At 41.3% G+C, this 15,369-nt stretch overlaps 1 protein-coding gene across 1 annotated transcript in view; it reads right to left on the reverse strand.

Moving 5' to 3' along the window:
- Positions 1–15,369, reverse strand: part of nalcn (sodium leak channel, non-selective) — a 201,302-nt gene that overhangs the window by 133,381 nt on the left and 52,552 nt on the right. Inside the window, exons 10-13 of the mRNA XM_078546046.1 lie at positions 8,596–8,727; positions 4,006–4,173; positions 2,436–2,627; positions 356–493 (exon numbers count right to left, since the gene is read on the reverse strand). Coding sequence (XP_078402172.1) covers positions 356–493; positions 2,436–2,627; positions 4,006–4,173; positions 8,596–8,727 — 630 coding nt within the window. The remainder of the gene's footprint in view (positions 1–355; positions 494–2,435; positions 2,628–4,005; positions 4,174–8,595; positions 8,728–15,369) is intronic.

Genomic DNA, 15,369 nt, shown 5'->3' on the forward strand with positions numbered 1-15,369 from the left:
CATCTGCCCTCTCATATGGACGTGAAAGAGCCAATGGCACAATTTCAATGAACAGCAGGGGGAGCTCACCCCGGTGTCCTGACCCCAACGCTCACCCCTCCAACAACATCACTAAAACAGGTTATTTGGTCTTCATCGCGTTGCTGTTTGTGGGAGCTTGCTGTGCGCAAAATTGGGTGCCACATTTTCTGTATTACAACAGTGACTACTCTTCAAATAAAAAAAATCCAGCCTTGGACGTAAAGCACTTTGGGATGTTGGGAAGTTCTCTGTCCGGAAGGTAAAGAAAGGCAAGTTATTTCTGAAGAGGAAACGAGGGCAAATTTCACACACAAATAAACACTTGTGAACCTACCAACGTGGCAAATAGATGGTACAAGATGAAATAAATGGCAACCACTGGTGCCCATACGTGTCCAACTGCAATCAAAGTTTGATCCATTACATCGACCCAGCCTTCCTGTGTAATAATCTGGAACATGGACATAAAAGCCTGGAGAAAAACGAGCAAGAATTATAAACATTATTCAAGCATCAATCTATCTCATTTTCCCCACATGGTCTTGAATAGAAGAGAATTGCTGTAATTACCAAGAACACCGAGTAACCTTCTGTCTGATTTCACTCAGAACGAATGTTTGGGTCATTTGGCTTTTTTCACAGCAGGCTGTGGCAAAACACAACAATTCCTTCTAATCACTCTTAACGCATTACCTATTCTTAATCGTCAGTCAAAAGCTTCCTGTTTCAGTGAAGTGGAAGTGAACAAATCCACCCCTGCAGTGAGGCGTAGTTCTGCTAGGGCCTGCTCTCCGGATCATTAAAAAAGGAGGTAGAGGCACTGGAGAAGGTGCAAAAAAAAAAAAAAGAAAAATTCACAATGATGATACCAGAACTGAGAGGGTTATGGCTCTCAGGGAAGATTAAACAAGCTGAGGGCTTCTTACTTTAGAAAAAGAGGAGGCTGAGAGGTAATCCGATAGAGGGCTTTAATATTATGAAGGAGTTTTATGGGATACTTGTCGGAAAGAAGTTTCCACTTTCGAAAGACTCTTAACATTAGGAGCCATCAATATAAGATAAATCCAGCAGGGAATTCGGGAGAAACTTCTTTAGAGCGGTGAGGGTGTGGTACTGTCTACCACAGGGAGAGGTCGAGGCGAATAGTATTAGATACATTCAAGGGGAAGCTGGATAAACACACGAGCGAGAAAGGAATAGAAGGATGTGGTGATAGGGTGAGATGAAGAGGGACGGGAGGAGGCTCAGGTGGAGCATAAACACCAGCATGGATTAGTTAGGCCTAATGGCCTGTTGCTGTTCTGTAAATTGTATGTTATTCTATGAAATTTCCCTAACCACAGCAGAATACTTCAGTTGAAAGAAATTTTGTTCCGTCTCAAAATTAAAAAGACCATGCTATTGGCTTTAAATAACAATACTAAATGGAGGCTGATGTTTAATCAAAATAGTAGATCATTAAGCTGAGGATATTAAAACAGAGCATCCCATACAGAAATCATAGAATCTATTTAGACACATATCTTTCAAGGTTATTTGCCTGTTGTGATAGATTCCAGTGATAATGAGATACGATGGTGCCAAGTTCTCCACTCGATCAATATTTATCCCACAGCCAACAACAAAAAAAATACAAATGATCTAGTCACTACCACACTGCTATTTGTGGGAGCTTGCTGTGCACAGATTGGCTTCCACTTTTGCTGCATTACAGAAGGGACTACGCTCCAAAGGAACTTCATGCTTTGTGACGTTCTGAAGGTGCTATACAAATGCCAATGTTTATTTCTCAAGGATCAAAGGTTACGAAAACAGAATAAATATATGCACCAAACTTTGCTACTCTGCTATGTCATGAACATTTATTAATTTGCTCTCCACCCTGACATGATTGCAAGGGCTGAGAAAACCAACGGAATTGGACATTGAGATAAAGACTGGAAAATGCTGGAAACATTCAGCAACACAAGGGGAGTGAAAAATTAAGAATTTTTGAGTTTCTAAGCTTTAATCCTATTTTCTCCTCTTCAAAGATGCTGCCCGACTGGCTGAGCGTTTCCAACATTTTACTGTTTTTATTTTGGGTTTCCTGCATTTAGCGGAGAGTGTCTAGGCCAAGGAGAAATGATTTTAAAATCAGAGCCAAACCATTCAGGAGCGAAGCTAGGCAACATTTCTTCACGTGAAGGGTGGTAGAAGTGTGGAACTCTCTCCCACAAAAAAAGCAGTAGATGCTGGCTCAGTTAATCACTTAAATCTTAAGGTCCACAGATTCACGTTTGGCTGGAGGTGGGGGACTGGAATGGGGATATGGAGCCAAGACGGGTAAACTGAGTTTTTTCGTGTTAAAGGCATATCATAAAAGCACAAGCCGCTTTCACTAAACAAGGAGCAAAAACCTATTTGATACTGACCCTGGGAAATGTTGTAAATCTGTCTAGTTCCTCCACGAAACAGAACATCTGCAGGCTGATGGAGGACATCACAATCAAAAGACTGGCCGTGAAAACCACCAAACTGCCAAGCTTTTTCCCAGGTCCAAATATTTTATACACAAAGTCCTCCAGAGCTGGTGAGATTTTAATCAGCCTGACAACCCTTAGCACCTGACAGAGAAAAATTAAAGGAAATAATTACATTTCAATGCAAGATAAAGACTTACTTTAAAAAAAAATTTTAAGACATCATCAAAATAGCTCTTGTGCATCATTGGGAGTGTCAAAATATTCCACATTTAATTGACAGGGTCACAGTAATTATTTATTTACATTATTGTAGATTATTAATTAAAAATATTAATTAGGGCTACAAAATATATTCAACACTTCTATTTTAAACTCATCCTATGGAAAAGTACAAGTGCCCACATTTTATAGAATCTTACAGCACAGAATGAGGCCATTCGGTCCATTGTATTTGTGCTGCCTCTTTGAAAGAGCTATCCAATTTGTCCCTTTTCCCCGCTCATTACCCATAGCCCTGCAAATTTCCTTTTCAAATATTTATCCAATTCGCCTTCTCAAAAGTTATTACCGATTCTGTTTTCACTGTCCTTTCAGGTACTGTATTCCAGATCGTCAACTCACTGCATAAAAAAAAAACACATCACCTCCCCTCTGGTTCTTTTGCCAATTACCTTCAAACTGTGTCCTCTGATTACCGATGCTCCTGCCATTAGAAACAGATTCTCCCTCTCCACGCTATTAAAACTGCTCATAATTTTGAACAGCTCTATTAAATCTCCCCTTAACCTTGTCTGATCTAAGGAGAACAATCCCAGCTTCTACAGTCTCTCCACATGAACTGAGGTCCTTTATCTCTGGTACCATTCTAGTAAAACTCCTCTGCACCCTCGCTAACGCCTTGATAGCCTTAAGATGGCCGTTCTGGTCTTATTTCATGCTGTGCGGTTTCGAAATGGTTTCCGACCTTGTGAGCGCTCTCTCTCGTGCCCCGAAGTTGTACAAACGTGCAGCGCCATCTCAGTCTATATCTGCTCTTGGCAGTTCACCCAGGGATTCAGATCATCCTCTCCCTGCCCTCTCCAGTTCAAATGATTACAGGTAACAAGCGAGATAAACACACCCATAACCTCCACAGTCTGAAAACTTATTGCTCAGAAACACCAGTTGTCTGGAAACTTTTTAAACAGACCCTCAGTGTAATTGGAATGATTTTAGTCCAGTAATTTTGGAGTGGAAACATGGAAAATACAGTATTTTTATAAGTAAAATAATTTTTATTACTGCTTTATAATATTTTATTACGGTTTTATGTTTCAGCGTAAGTATCTGTATCAATGGTGTTTTCCACTTCACACACTTGTGGTTAGGCATTCTAATGTCATTCTGTAATCCAAGATGACTTGGCCCCAAGCACTTTGGAATGGAGAGGATACAGTGAATTTTACTTTGGGCTTTGTGCGTGGAGCACCACATTGAGACACCCCCTTTTTAGTTAAAGTTCACAAGTATATTAGGTTACCTGAAAGTACGTAAACTGAGAATGGTAGAGATCTGGATAAATGTGGAGAGTTGTTCCCACCACCAGCAGTAGCTCAAACTTGTGAAGGGAGGAGCTAATGTAACCAGTGAATCCCAAGCACCAGATTTTCACAAGAGCCTCGAGGTCAAACAAGATGGTGAAAGCGACCTGAAAAGGTAATTTAATAAATGGACATCAAAAAGGTGTTTCTAAATCTTAATCGTCATTAACAGGTTTTCTAAAATAAATCCATCTACCTTTCAAGAAAGGGTTCGGATTCAGAAATCTCGTCCAAAATTGTGCGCTTAATCTTGTGGCTCAATAAGTTAATAATTAGCTTGTAACAATGACCTGTTTACTGCATTTGACTATTAACAAATGCACCTAATTCAAACTGGGAAAGCCATACATCTGGAGTGCTTTGTGCAGTACTCCATATCTAATAAAGGATATACTTGCATTAGAGGCAGTACAGCAAAGGTTCACTAAATTGGTCCCTGGGATGAGGGGGGTTGTTTTATGGCAAGAGGCTGAGCAAATTGGGCCTTGTATCCTCTCGAGTTTAGGAGAATGAGAGGCAATCTCATTGAAACCTACAAAAATCCGAAAGGGTTTGACAGGGTAAACGCTGAGAGATTGTTTCTGTTAGTCCAGGAATCCAAAACACAGTCTCAGGATAAAGGGCAGATCATTTAGGACTGAGATGTGGAGAAATTATTAATTTCAAGGGATTGTGAACCTCTGGAATTCTCCACCCCAGAGGGTTGTGGATGCTCCATTGTTGAAACATTTAAGGCTGGGGATAGACAGAGTTTTGGTCTCTCAAGGAGTTAGGGGACCTGGGGAGCATGCAGGAAAGGGGAGTTGAAGCCCAAGATCAGCCATGATTGTGCTGAATGGCAGAGCAGGCTCAAAGGGCCATGTGGTCTATTCCAGCTCCTATTTCTTGTATTCATGTACAACTAATAATATGGGCCATGGGAAAGGGCAGGGGGTGCAGTCAATTGGATTGCTCTTTCAAAGAGCCAGCACAGGCACAATGGGCTGAATAGCCTCCTTCTCTGCTGTAAGATTCTATTCTAAAATCTTAATCCAATTATGACATTCATGCATTTATCACAGGATCAATGAATGCATCCCTATTTAAACACAATAAACGAGAATAAATTGCCTATTTGATCTTATTCACTTAGAATAACAATCATCCCATTAAAAAGAAATCTAGCTATGGTTAAAAAAAAAACATCTACAACCCTAGTTCTAAATAAACCTGGCAGTAACAACCTTTATTCCACCTCTAGCAAATTAGACAACTTTTATTTATTAAGGAACACTTACATCAAATAAGCAATGTTATTATATTGCAAAAGTTTCTGTACCATTATTACATGAAAGATGTTGGAGATACATCTGCTTCATTTGGGATTTAAACATGTATCTTGCAAAAGCACTTTTATTCTAGCCAGAATTATTTTTCCATTCTTGCTTCCCAATTCTTCTGGCTCACGCTAAAAAGATTAAATTGTAACAACATCTATCTGAGGAATCCGGTATCAGGCAGTAAATAACTCACCCTCCAATATTCCACCAAGTCTGCTGGACTAGCAGATTCTAAAAACAACAGCCAAGCCTTATTTGTGTTTGCTCGAGTCCATCATTAATAAATAAATGTTTATGTTAGTGGTGTAGCTTAAGCTGCACTAGTTCCCACCATTTACAGGCAACACGTCAGGAGTGTGATGGAATACTCTCCATCGATGAGTGCAGCTTCAACAACCCTCAGAAAGTTCAACAACCCTCAGAAAGTTCAACAACCCTCAGAAAGTTCAACACCATCCAGGAGAAAGAACCCAGCTTCACTGGCACCCACTCACCAACTTAAACATTCACTCGCTCCACCTTCGACACACAGTCACCGAAGTACAATCACCAACGCTTCTTCCACAGCATTTCTCAAACTCACAGCTCTACCAACTAGCAGGACAAGGAGTGCAGACACATGGGGACACCATAGCCAGCAGGCTCCCCTCCAAGGCATATACCATCCTGACCTCTCTGTGTGGACAGCAGCAGTTCAGAAAGGTGGCTCACTACCACTTTCAAGGGTAATTAGGGATGGGCAAGAAACAAAATTAAAAAAAAGTGCAACTTGCATTTCTTTAGTACCTATCATAACCTCTTGAAGCGTAGTCACTGTTATAATGTACCACAGCAGCCAATTTGTGCACAGCAAGCTCCCACAAACACCAAGGAGATAATGGCAAGATGATCTGTTTCAGTGGTGATCGAAGAGGAAACATTGGCCAGGATTCTGGTGAGAACTCCCCTCCTCTTCTTTGAAACAGTGCCATGGGAGCTTTTATGTCCACCAGAAAGGATAGACAGGGCTTCAGTTTAACATTTCATCCAAAAGATGGCACCTCTGACAGTGCAGCACTCCTTCTGAATTGCACTGCAATGTCAGCCTGGATATTGTACTCAAGCCGCTGGAGAACCCATAACCTTCTGATTTTAAGCTGAGAGTGCTACTCACTGAACCACAGCTGACAATAAAAGCTGGTCTTGCCAGGAACACCCACATTCTGTGAAAGAATAAATAAAACTTTTTTAAAAAAAAAGGTTTCCTTAATTGCACATCTTGCTCGGCAGGAGCCTAGGACTTCCTGGACAAAAATCAACATTTAAAAATGATCACAAATGCTAGGAATGCTGATTTGGAAGTATCCAATGCTCCTTGCTGTTTTTTTAATGTTTAAACCAGTCAGCACATTTTCTATTCTGAGGAAACAGGCATTCACAATCCTCCTGTTAAAACAGTAAGATTCGGTGACCTACTGGCAGGTGAAGGTTACTGAAATTTTTGCATTTCATACGAACAGTACAGGAAGAGACATCTTTCCCAAGCCAGTCTGGTTAAAACTCAGCTTGACATCCGAAGGGAGGTTCGTTTAACTTCAGAGATCAAAAGGATAGCATCTCTTACTGTCAGCTCGGGCAACTTTGGGAAATTTGGAAACTTGTTTAAGTGAAAAACGAGAGAACATTTGACAGCAGGTCTCTGAGCAGGTCAAAAAGATGGTGCTCTTTTTTTTATTATTTTAGAAATCTCTTGCTTTCCCAACACTTTTGTACATTCTACAAACTAAAATTGTAGTTTTTCCATTAACTATGAGGTAAAGTCAGGTCTTAAAAAAAAATACTCTTCCAATTCTTTTAAATGACTTTTTCAATCTCTTGTCCTAAAGGCAGAAATAGAGGAGAAATTCGACTTGCGGCCACCAAGAGCGTGTGAGTGTGTGCCTGTGACAGGCTGACCCTCTCGCGAATTCGGTTTAAGATCGTATTCAAAAGCTGCAGAAGCCGAATGAAAAGTTGGTGCTTGCCGGTCTGAAGATTGAGGTGTTTAAAGATGGTTAATGGAGTTGATCCCATGACACTGTTTTGAAGAGGAGTTGGCGGGAGGGGGGTGGAGTTGTCCTCAACGTCCTGGCCAACATTTAACCATCAACCAGCATCACTAAAAACAAATGATCTGGTCATTATCACGTTACTGTTTCTGGGAGCTTGTGTGTCAACGGGCTGCCATTTTTTTTTAACATTATAACACTGACTACACTTAAAGTGCAACATTTGTTAAATAATCCTCAGTGTGCTAAAAATTATGCTGACAGCCAATTTTAAGTTGTCATTCAGGCTTGCAGTGTGGGACATTTGCGTGTAATGGCAGCTACATATATTAGTACAAAAAGGGCCCTGTCCTTTGCAGACAGAAAGAACATGTACACACATTGCGCTTGTTTCAGCTAAACGAAAGTGATAGCCATTCGCTGGTTCATTCCTCAGGGCAATGACTTGACTAAATCAGAGTCAAGCTGCCCGGTTTAAATGTCAAACAATCTTGGCAGTTAACTGCCAGTCACCATTAACTGGTGCATTTTGCATGGCAACACCTCTACCAATCAGAATCCACTTGTCAACAATCAGCACTCTCTTCTCATACAGTATAAAGTTGTCCTTTCTCTTGACATTGGTATTCTTGCGATTGTCCTGATGAGTACAAGGCGAAAAGCTTCAACAAAATGTCTTTTTTTGGCAATAATAAAAGTACTTTATTGGCTGTAAAGTGCTTTTGGACATCCTGAGGTCATGAAAGGTGCTACATAAATGCAAGTACTTTCGTCCTTCTCACAAACTCGGACAGAGACCAGCGGGACCAAAGACCTGTTTCCATGCTGTAAATACTATGTGATATCAACTCCAAATTAAAATAAGAATTTATCTGGGAACGGTTATGTAACTAACGCTGCCTGGTATGGAACAAGTCAAACTAGCGACCAGATACAGCGTTCGGATGTTCCAGTCTGCTGCTTGCTCATTATCTCTAGGCATTTCCAATCAAACAACACATCTAGGGTAGTAACTTGACAGTCTTCTACATTCTGGTAGACAGAGGGGGCTGAAGACAAGTCAGTTTGAGGATTATCAAAATGCATAAGGGAATAAAGAATGGCATGTGACTAAACAATCATGGAGCAGAGCGGATCTGCTATTTCTCTCTGGAAATACCCGAATAGTTTAAAAGGTACCCACCTCTGCCAGATAAAACATATCATACTGACTCCTGGAATTCTCCCCCTTGTAGTAATTGCTCGCAGCCACAGTGACATCAACAGCGACCATGCTCAGAACAAACATGTGGAAAATGGAAGATTGCATCATTTTCTGAAAAAAAAAGGGGGGCAAAGGTTAGGCTTTTAAACATTATAGAAAGCAATTCATCAAATCGAATGTTTAGCACTTTCATAACATAGGCAGGCCTTCCATTCTAGACCATGAGCTATAACTCGTCCAAAAGTGTCCGGTTAAAAAAGGCAAACCGGTTCCTTGGCTTTGTTAGCAAAGACACAAGAATACAAAAGCATCGAGGTTATGCTAAACCGTTATAAATTATTAGACCTCGATTATTGGTGTTCAGTTCTGGGCTCCACACTTCATAGTAGCAGTGGAGAAGGTGTGAGGAGATTTAAAGCCAATGAAGTCTGGGCACTGTTGCAATTTCGAACGCGCGGCAGTCAATTTATTTTTTATTACTTCAACTCTGTCTGAGTTTATGAGAAGGACGAAAGTACTTTTTCCAATTTAATTAATTTATTTTACACAGCAAGATCCCACAAACAGCCATGTGATAATGACAAGATATTTGTTGTTGTTTTTGTTTTAAACTTATGTTGGTTGAGGGATAAATGGTGGCCCCAGGACACGGGGGTGGGGGAGTGGGGAGAACTCCCCTGCTCACATATATTATGGTGTATAAATACACTTGGCCATATTTTCCATTCATCACCAGGCATAAAACTGACATTGCAAATTGGTCTCACGTACAATTATTTCCAATGCTAGTCAGGATGAGTGTAGACTTTAGTGATGTATTTTTAATTAATGCTTTCCCTTCTCTTGCAGATTTGCCTAATGGATAAGATGGGACCATTACGCAAATTCAATTACTCCCTCAAACAGAAATGTAGCAAGTTCACCTCATGGACCCCCTGGGATATTAAGCACGTACAAGTTTCACATCGTTAACTGAGATCAGCGCTAAGGACCATTAAAGTCAGCTTCACAACCAATTTTTAAAAAAAAATCATTGGGTACATTTTCGCCTTAGGCGTATCCAATGGCAAGACGGCAAAGCAAACTGCTCACCTGATATAGAAGCGGCCCAATCTTCATCTTGGACTCAGATTTTAATGAGCAGATTTTTAAAAAAAAATGAAGTTCATAGATAGCGCTCACACTTAAAAAGATGATACAAGTCTATTTTTTTAAAAAAAATTAGAAATTATCCAGATCGTGTTTCTTTTCTGCTGTTAAAGATGCACTTGGGCTTATGTTTTATAACATTAAACACAGCACGTGTCCTATGCAACATGCACGGTTATGACAGGAGGTGCTTCGGGCCTGATTTTTGTCTAAGAAAATAAGGGGGAATTTTGAGGGCTTGGGGTGGCGGTGGTGAGTGTTGTTCTCAAACACAATGAGGAAGTCAGATTTCACCAACTCGCCATCTTGATAAAATTCCAGGAATCTACCAGCGGAATTACAAAATTCAACATGGAATTGGATCTCTTTTTTTTTATTCGTTCATCCATTCGTGGGATTGGGTGTCACTGACAAACCCAGCAGCTGTTGCACATCGCTAATCGCTCTGGAGAGCAGTTTTAAGGGTCAACGCTGGGTCTGGAGTCACATGTAGGCCAGACCAGGTAGGGATGAGAGATTCCCTTCCCTAAAAGACATTAGTAAACCAGATGGGTCTTTACAACAATTGATGATAGTTATCATGGTCACCGTTACTGAGGCTAGCTTTATATTCCAGACTTGCTAATTGAATTTAAATTCCATCAGATGCTGTGGTGAGATTTGGGCCCATGTCCCCAGGACCTCTGGGTTACTAGTCCAGTTACATTACCGCTATGCCATCACCCCCTTAATAAGGAAAGAAAATTTGCAGCAATATGGGAAAAATGTAGATGAGTGAGACTAATTGAATGGTTCTTTCCTTGAGCCAGCACAGGCACAATGGGCCGAATGGCCTTTCTATATCATTCGCTGAAAGTCAGTAAAATCTGAAGGTTTCTAGTTTGCCAGGATCAAATCAAAGCATCAAACACCAAAATACAGCACATTAAAAAGAGCCAAAATACCCAAGCCAAGCCTAAAGCTTTCTTTCTATAATCATCAACATCCCTCAAATGATTTCAAAGAGATGAGTCTTTTTGCTGCTTGATCAATGCTTTATTTTTGAACTAAATTCATTTTAATGAAATTTTGGAGCTGTGAATTCAAGTGCACTGATTGCATCATGGCTCACCACATTGCTTGAAGGTAGAGTAAATGTTAACAAGTTATTTAACATGATCCATTGTGGCAATATGCTTTAATACATCTCCCTGTCTGTGCAGAAACAGTAGCATCATACCAATAACTAGTCCCAGGGCACAAAATCCAGGTGGACGCTCCTAGTGCGCTACTGAGGGAGTGCTGCACAGTCATGGGTGCCATCTTTTGGATTAGATGTTAAATTAAGGCCCCATCTGCCCTCTCAAGTAACTATAAAAGATCCATGTCACTATTTTGGAGATCTCTCCATTGCTGCGGCCAATATTTATCTCTCAACCAACATCACTTACAAAGAAAACAGATTATCCGGGCATTATCACATTACTGTTTGGAGGAGCTTGCTATGCACAAGTTGGCTGCCACATTTCCTGCAGCTGCTATCAACCCACTATGTAGGATTGTAGGACACATGCAGTGTGCAGAATCTACACCTCATCGTTGTCCCAATGGCAGAGGTCCCTGGCTTCAACCTTCCTCAAAGACAGTGGACAGCCCTCAACCCAATCCAGACAGGACATGAACAATGCAGCCACCTGTTCCTGATGTGGAAGGTGAGGGACAACCTGAAGTGCGATTGTGGCCATGATTCCCAAGCCATGGAACACCCCACATCAACTTGCACACTAAGATCTGCTGTGGGAGGCACCTCATTTTCCCACTTGGCATCTCAGGAGACCATCATATGGATGGCCAAACCGGGCATCCCATAATAAACTTTACCCATCATACAAAGGCAGTAGCATAACTCCACACAGAATAGCATAAATACTGACTGACTCAAATCTCAATTAATCAGTCAATCTCTCTTGGCATTTACAGTGATAGCTTTCAGGAAACACACTCCAACAGGTTTCTGTTCCCCTAATGGCTACTTAACATTTTGCAACAAAAATTAATTGTTTAAACCAGTACAATATATGAAAATGATGCCAAGATATTTATTTTTGCAGATCAATTAGTTAAGATATCCTGCATCACTACTTCATCGGGATTTTACTTTTATGCTTGTTGAACCTGTGGAAGCTATTGACTTCTTTTAATATTGAAGTACAGACTTTAATGTTTCTGAAATAATCCTTACTGCACCTGAGTGTTTACGCAATGAAAGAAATATTTCTCATGCATTCCATCTCATTTACATTGTTAATGAGTAAGTGTGAAGCAATGTAGGTGTAAGCTCAAAATATGGCTGTAAACTATACTACAGTTCCAGAGAGTCAACAGTGACATACACTACCACTCATTTCAACAAACTTAATCCCAAAAGACAAGCTGAAACAGGGTCACTGATAATGATGAAGAACAAGAGTTGTTACTCTTTCAAGTGTGAGGTTGTGTTATTTGGCAAGGATAATCGGGCAACATGGAGGTGGGCAACAATGTAGTGGTAATGTTGCTGGATTAGTAACCCAGAGACCCAGGCTAATGCTCTGGGAGCATGTATTTAAACCTCACCATGGCAGCTGGTGCAACCTGAATTCATTTAATGAATCTGGAATATAAAAAAGCTAGTCTCTATAACGGTGACTATCATCGACTGTCATTAAAAACCCATCTAGCTCACCAATGCCCTTTATCTGCCATCCTTACCTGTTCTGACCTACATGTGACTCCAGGCCCACAGCAATGTGGTTGACTGTTAACTGCCCTCCGAAATGGCCGAGCATGCCGCTCAGTTCAAGGGCAATTAAGGGTGGGCAACAAATGCTGGTCTTGTCAGCGACATCCACATCCCACCAAAGAACAAAGGGAAAAAAATAATTCCTTGGCAAATAAGATCAATAGATAGAGGTGCAAAAGAATCTAGGAGTCCAGGTTCTCACAAAACCATAAAAAAATGAAAACATAGAAACTAGGGGCAGGAGTAGGCCATTCGGCCCTTCGAGCCTGCTCTGCCATTCATTATGATCATGGCTGATAATCCAACTCAATAGCCTGCTCCTGCTTTCTCCCCATACCCTTTGATTCCTTTCGCCCCAAGAGCTATATCTAACTCCTTCTTGAAAACATACTATGTTTTGGTCTCAACTACTTTGTGGTAACAAATTCCACAGGCTCACCACTCTCTGGGTGAAGAAATTTCTCCTCATCTCAGTCCTAAATGGTCTACCCCATATCCTCAAACTGTGACCCCTGGTTCAGGACTCCCCCACCATCGGGAACATCCTTCCTGCATCTACCCTGTCTAGTCCTGTTAGAATTTTATAGGTTTCTATGGAGATCCCCCCTCATTCTTCTGAACTCCAGTGAATATAATCCTAATCGACTCAATCTCTCCTCATATGTCAATCCCGCCATCCCAGGAATCAGTCGGGTAAACCTTCGCTGCGCTCCCTCTATAGCAAGTAAATCCTTCCTCAGATAAGGAGACCAAAACTGCACACAATATTCCAGGTGTGGTCTCACCAAGGCCCTGTATAATTGTAGCAAGACATCCCTGTTCCTGTACTCAAATCCTCTGGCTATGAAGGCCAACGTACCATTTGCCTTCTTTACCGCCTGCTGCACCTGCATGCTTACCTTCAGCGACTGGTGTACAAAGACACCCAGATCTCGTTGTACATTCCCCTCTCAGCCATTCAGATAATAATCTGCCTTCCTGTTTTTGCTACCAAAGTAGATAACCTCACACTTATCCACATTATACTACATCTGCCAGGCATTTGTCCACTCACTCAGCTTGTCCAAATCACAGTGAAGCATCTCTGCATCCTCCTCACAGCTCACCCTCCCACCCAGCTTTGTGTCATCTTCAAATTTGGAGATATTACATTTAATTCCCTTATCTAAATCATTAATAGATATTGTGAATAACTGGGGTCCCAGCACCGATCCCTGCGGTATCCCACTAGTCACTGCCTGCCATTCAGAAAAAGACCCGTTTATTCCTACTCTTTACTTCCTGTCTGCCAACCAGTTTTCTATCCATCTCAATACACTTCCCCCAATCCCATGCGCTTTAATTTTACATGTTAATCTCTTAAGTGGGACTTTGTCAAAAGCCTTCTGAAAGTCCAAAAAAACCACATCCACTGGCTCCCCCTCATCAACTCTACTAGTTACATCCTCAAAAAATTCCAGTAGATTTGTCAAGTATGATTTCCCTTTTGTAAATCCATGCTGACTCTGTCCGATTCTGCCACTGTTTTCCACATGCTCAGCTATTAAATCTTTTATAACGGACTCTAGAATTTTCCCCACTACCGACTTCAGGCTGACTGGTCTATAATTCCCTGTTTTCCCTCTGCCTCCCTTTTTAAATCGTGGGATTACAAAACAAAGGATTAGGATTTATTTCCAGAGGCACAAAATTGAAAAGCAGATAAAAGTTATGTTAAACTTGTATCAAACCTTAGTCAGGCCACATTCAAAGTGCTGTGCACTGGTCTATAAAAATGATATAGAGGCACTGGCAAAAGAGATTTACAACAATGGCCAGGGCCAGGAGGTTATAGCTATCAGGAAATACTGAACAGTCTGGGGCGCTTTTCTTTAGCAAAGCAGTGGCTGAGGGGTATGGTTGCCAACTGTGATTCCTGGAGGTTTCATCACATGATTTGCCCCCACACTTCTGCCATTAGTCACCAACGTGTCCATCCTCGTGACGTACGGCTGACGCCAATTGGAAAGCAATAAGGCTCATTACCCAATTGGTTGATGCTTGACTCTCAGTCAAACAGTTTTTCCCATCAATTGCCAACATTTTTGTATCTGGTATCTGGCAAAGAAAATTACAGAAAAACCCCAATCTTTTTTAATGTGCTAATGATTTTTCTCCGGGATTGCACACAGCTGTGTCTTGGGAGATTGATCTTCAATTCCTGGAGACTCCAGGACAATCCAGGAGGGTCGGTAACTCTACTGAGGGAGGGCCTGATAAAGGTCTTTACAATTCCAAAGGGTTTGGTGGAGTACATGTAGAGAAGAATGCAGCTGCGTGGGGGGAGGGCGGAGGGGGGGAAAGAGAGACTAAAACTAGGGGCCATAAATAGAAGATAGTCATAAAAAATCCAGTATGGCACTGATGAGGAACTTCTTTACCCACTGATGCTGAGTCTATAACCAGGACACAGATTTAAAGATAGTTGGCAGGAGAACTAGAAAGGAGATGAGGAAAATGTATTTTTATTAAGCAGTGAGTTGTTGTGATCAGGAACGCGCTGCCTGAAAGGGCGGTGGAAGCAGATTCAATAGCAACTTTCAGAAAGGAATTGAATAGAGGAAAAAAAAAATGCTGGACTGTGGGGAAAGGGCAGGTGGGGGGGTGGGAGAGGGACTAACTGAATAGCTCTTCCAGGCCAGCACAGGCCTGAGGCACCGAATGGACCCTCCCTATGCTGCAGTGTTCCCTGATTCTAGGAGTTCAGAATAGTTATCGTGCTGTAAATGTTTAACAGGATAAGTGCAACATGGGTAGGAGACATCAGAATATAGTCAAGCATGAATAAAATTGTGCAACTTTCA

Source organism: Cetorhinus maximus, chromosome 7 (genome assembly GCF_964194155.1).
Source record: "Cetorhinus maximus chromosome 7, sCetMax3.hap1.1, whole genome shotgun sequence".
Lineage (NCBI taxonomy): Eukaryota > Metazoa > Chordata > Chondrichthyes > Lamniformes > Cetorhinidae > Cetorhinus > Cetorhinus maximus.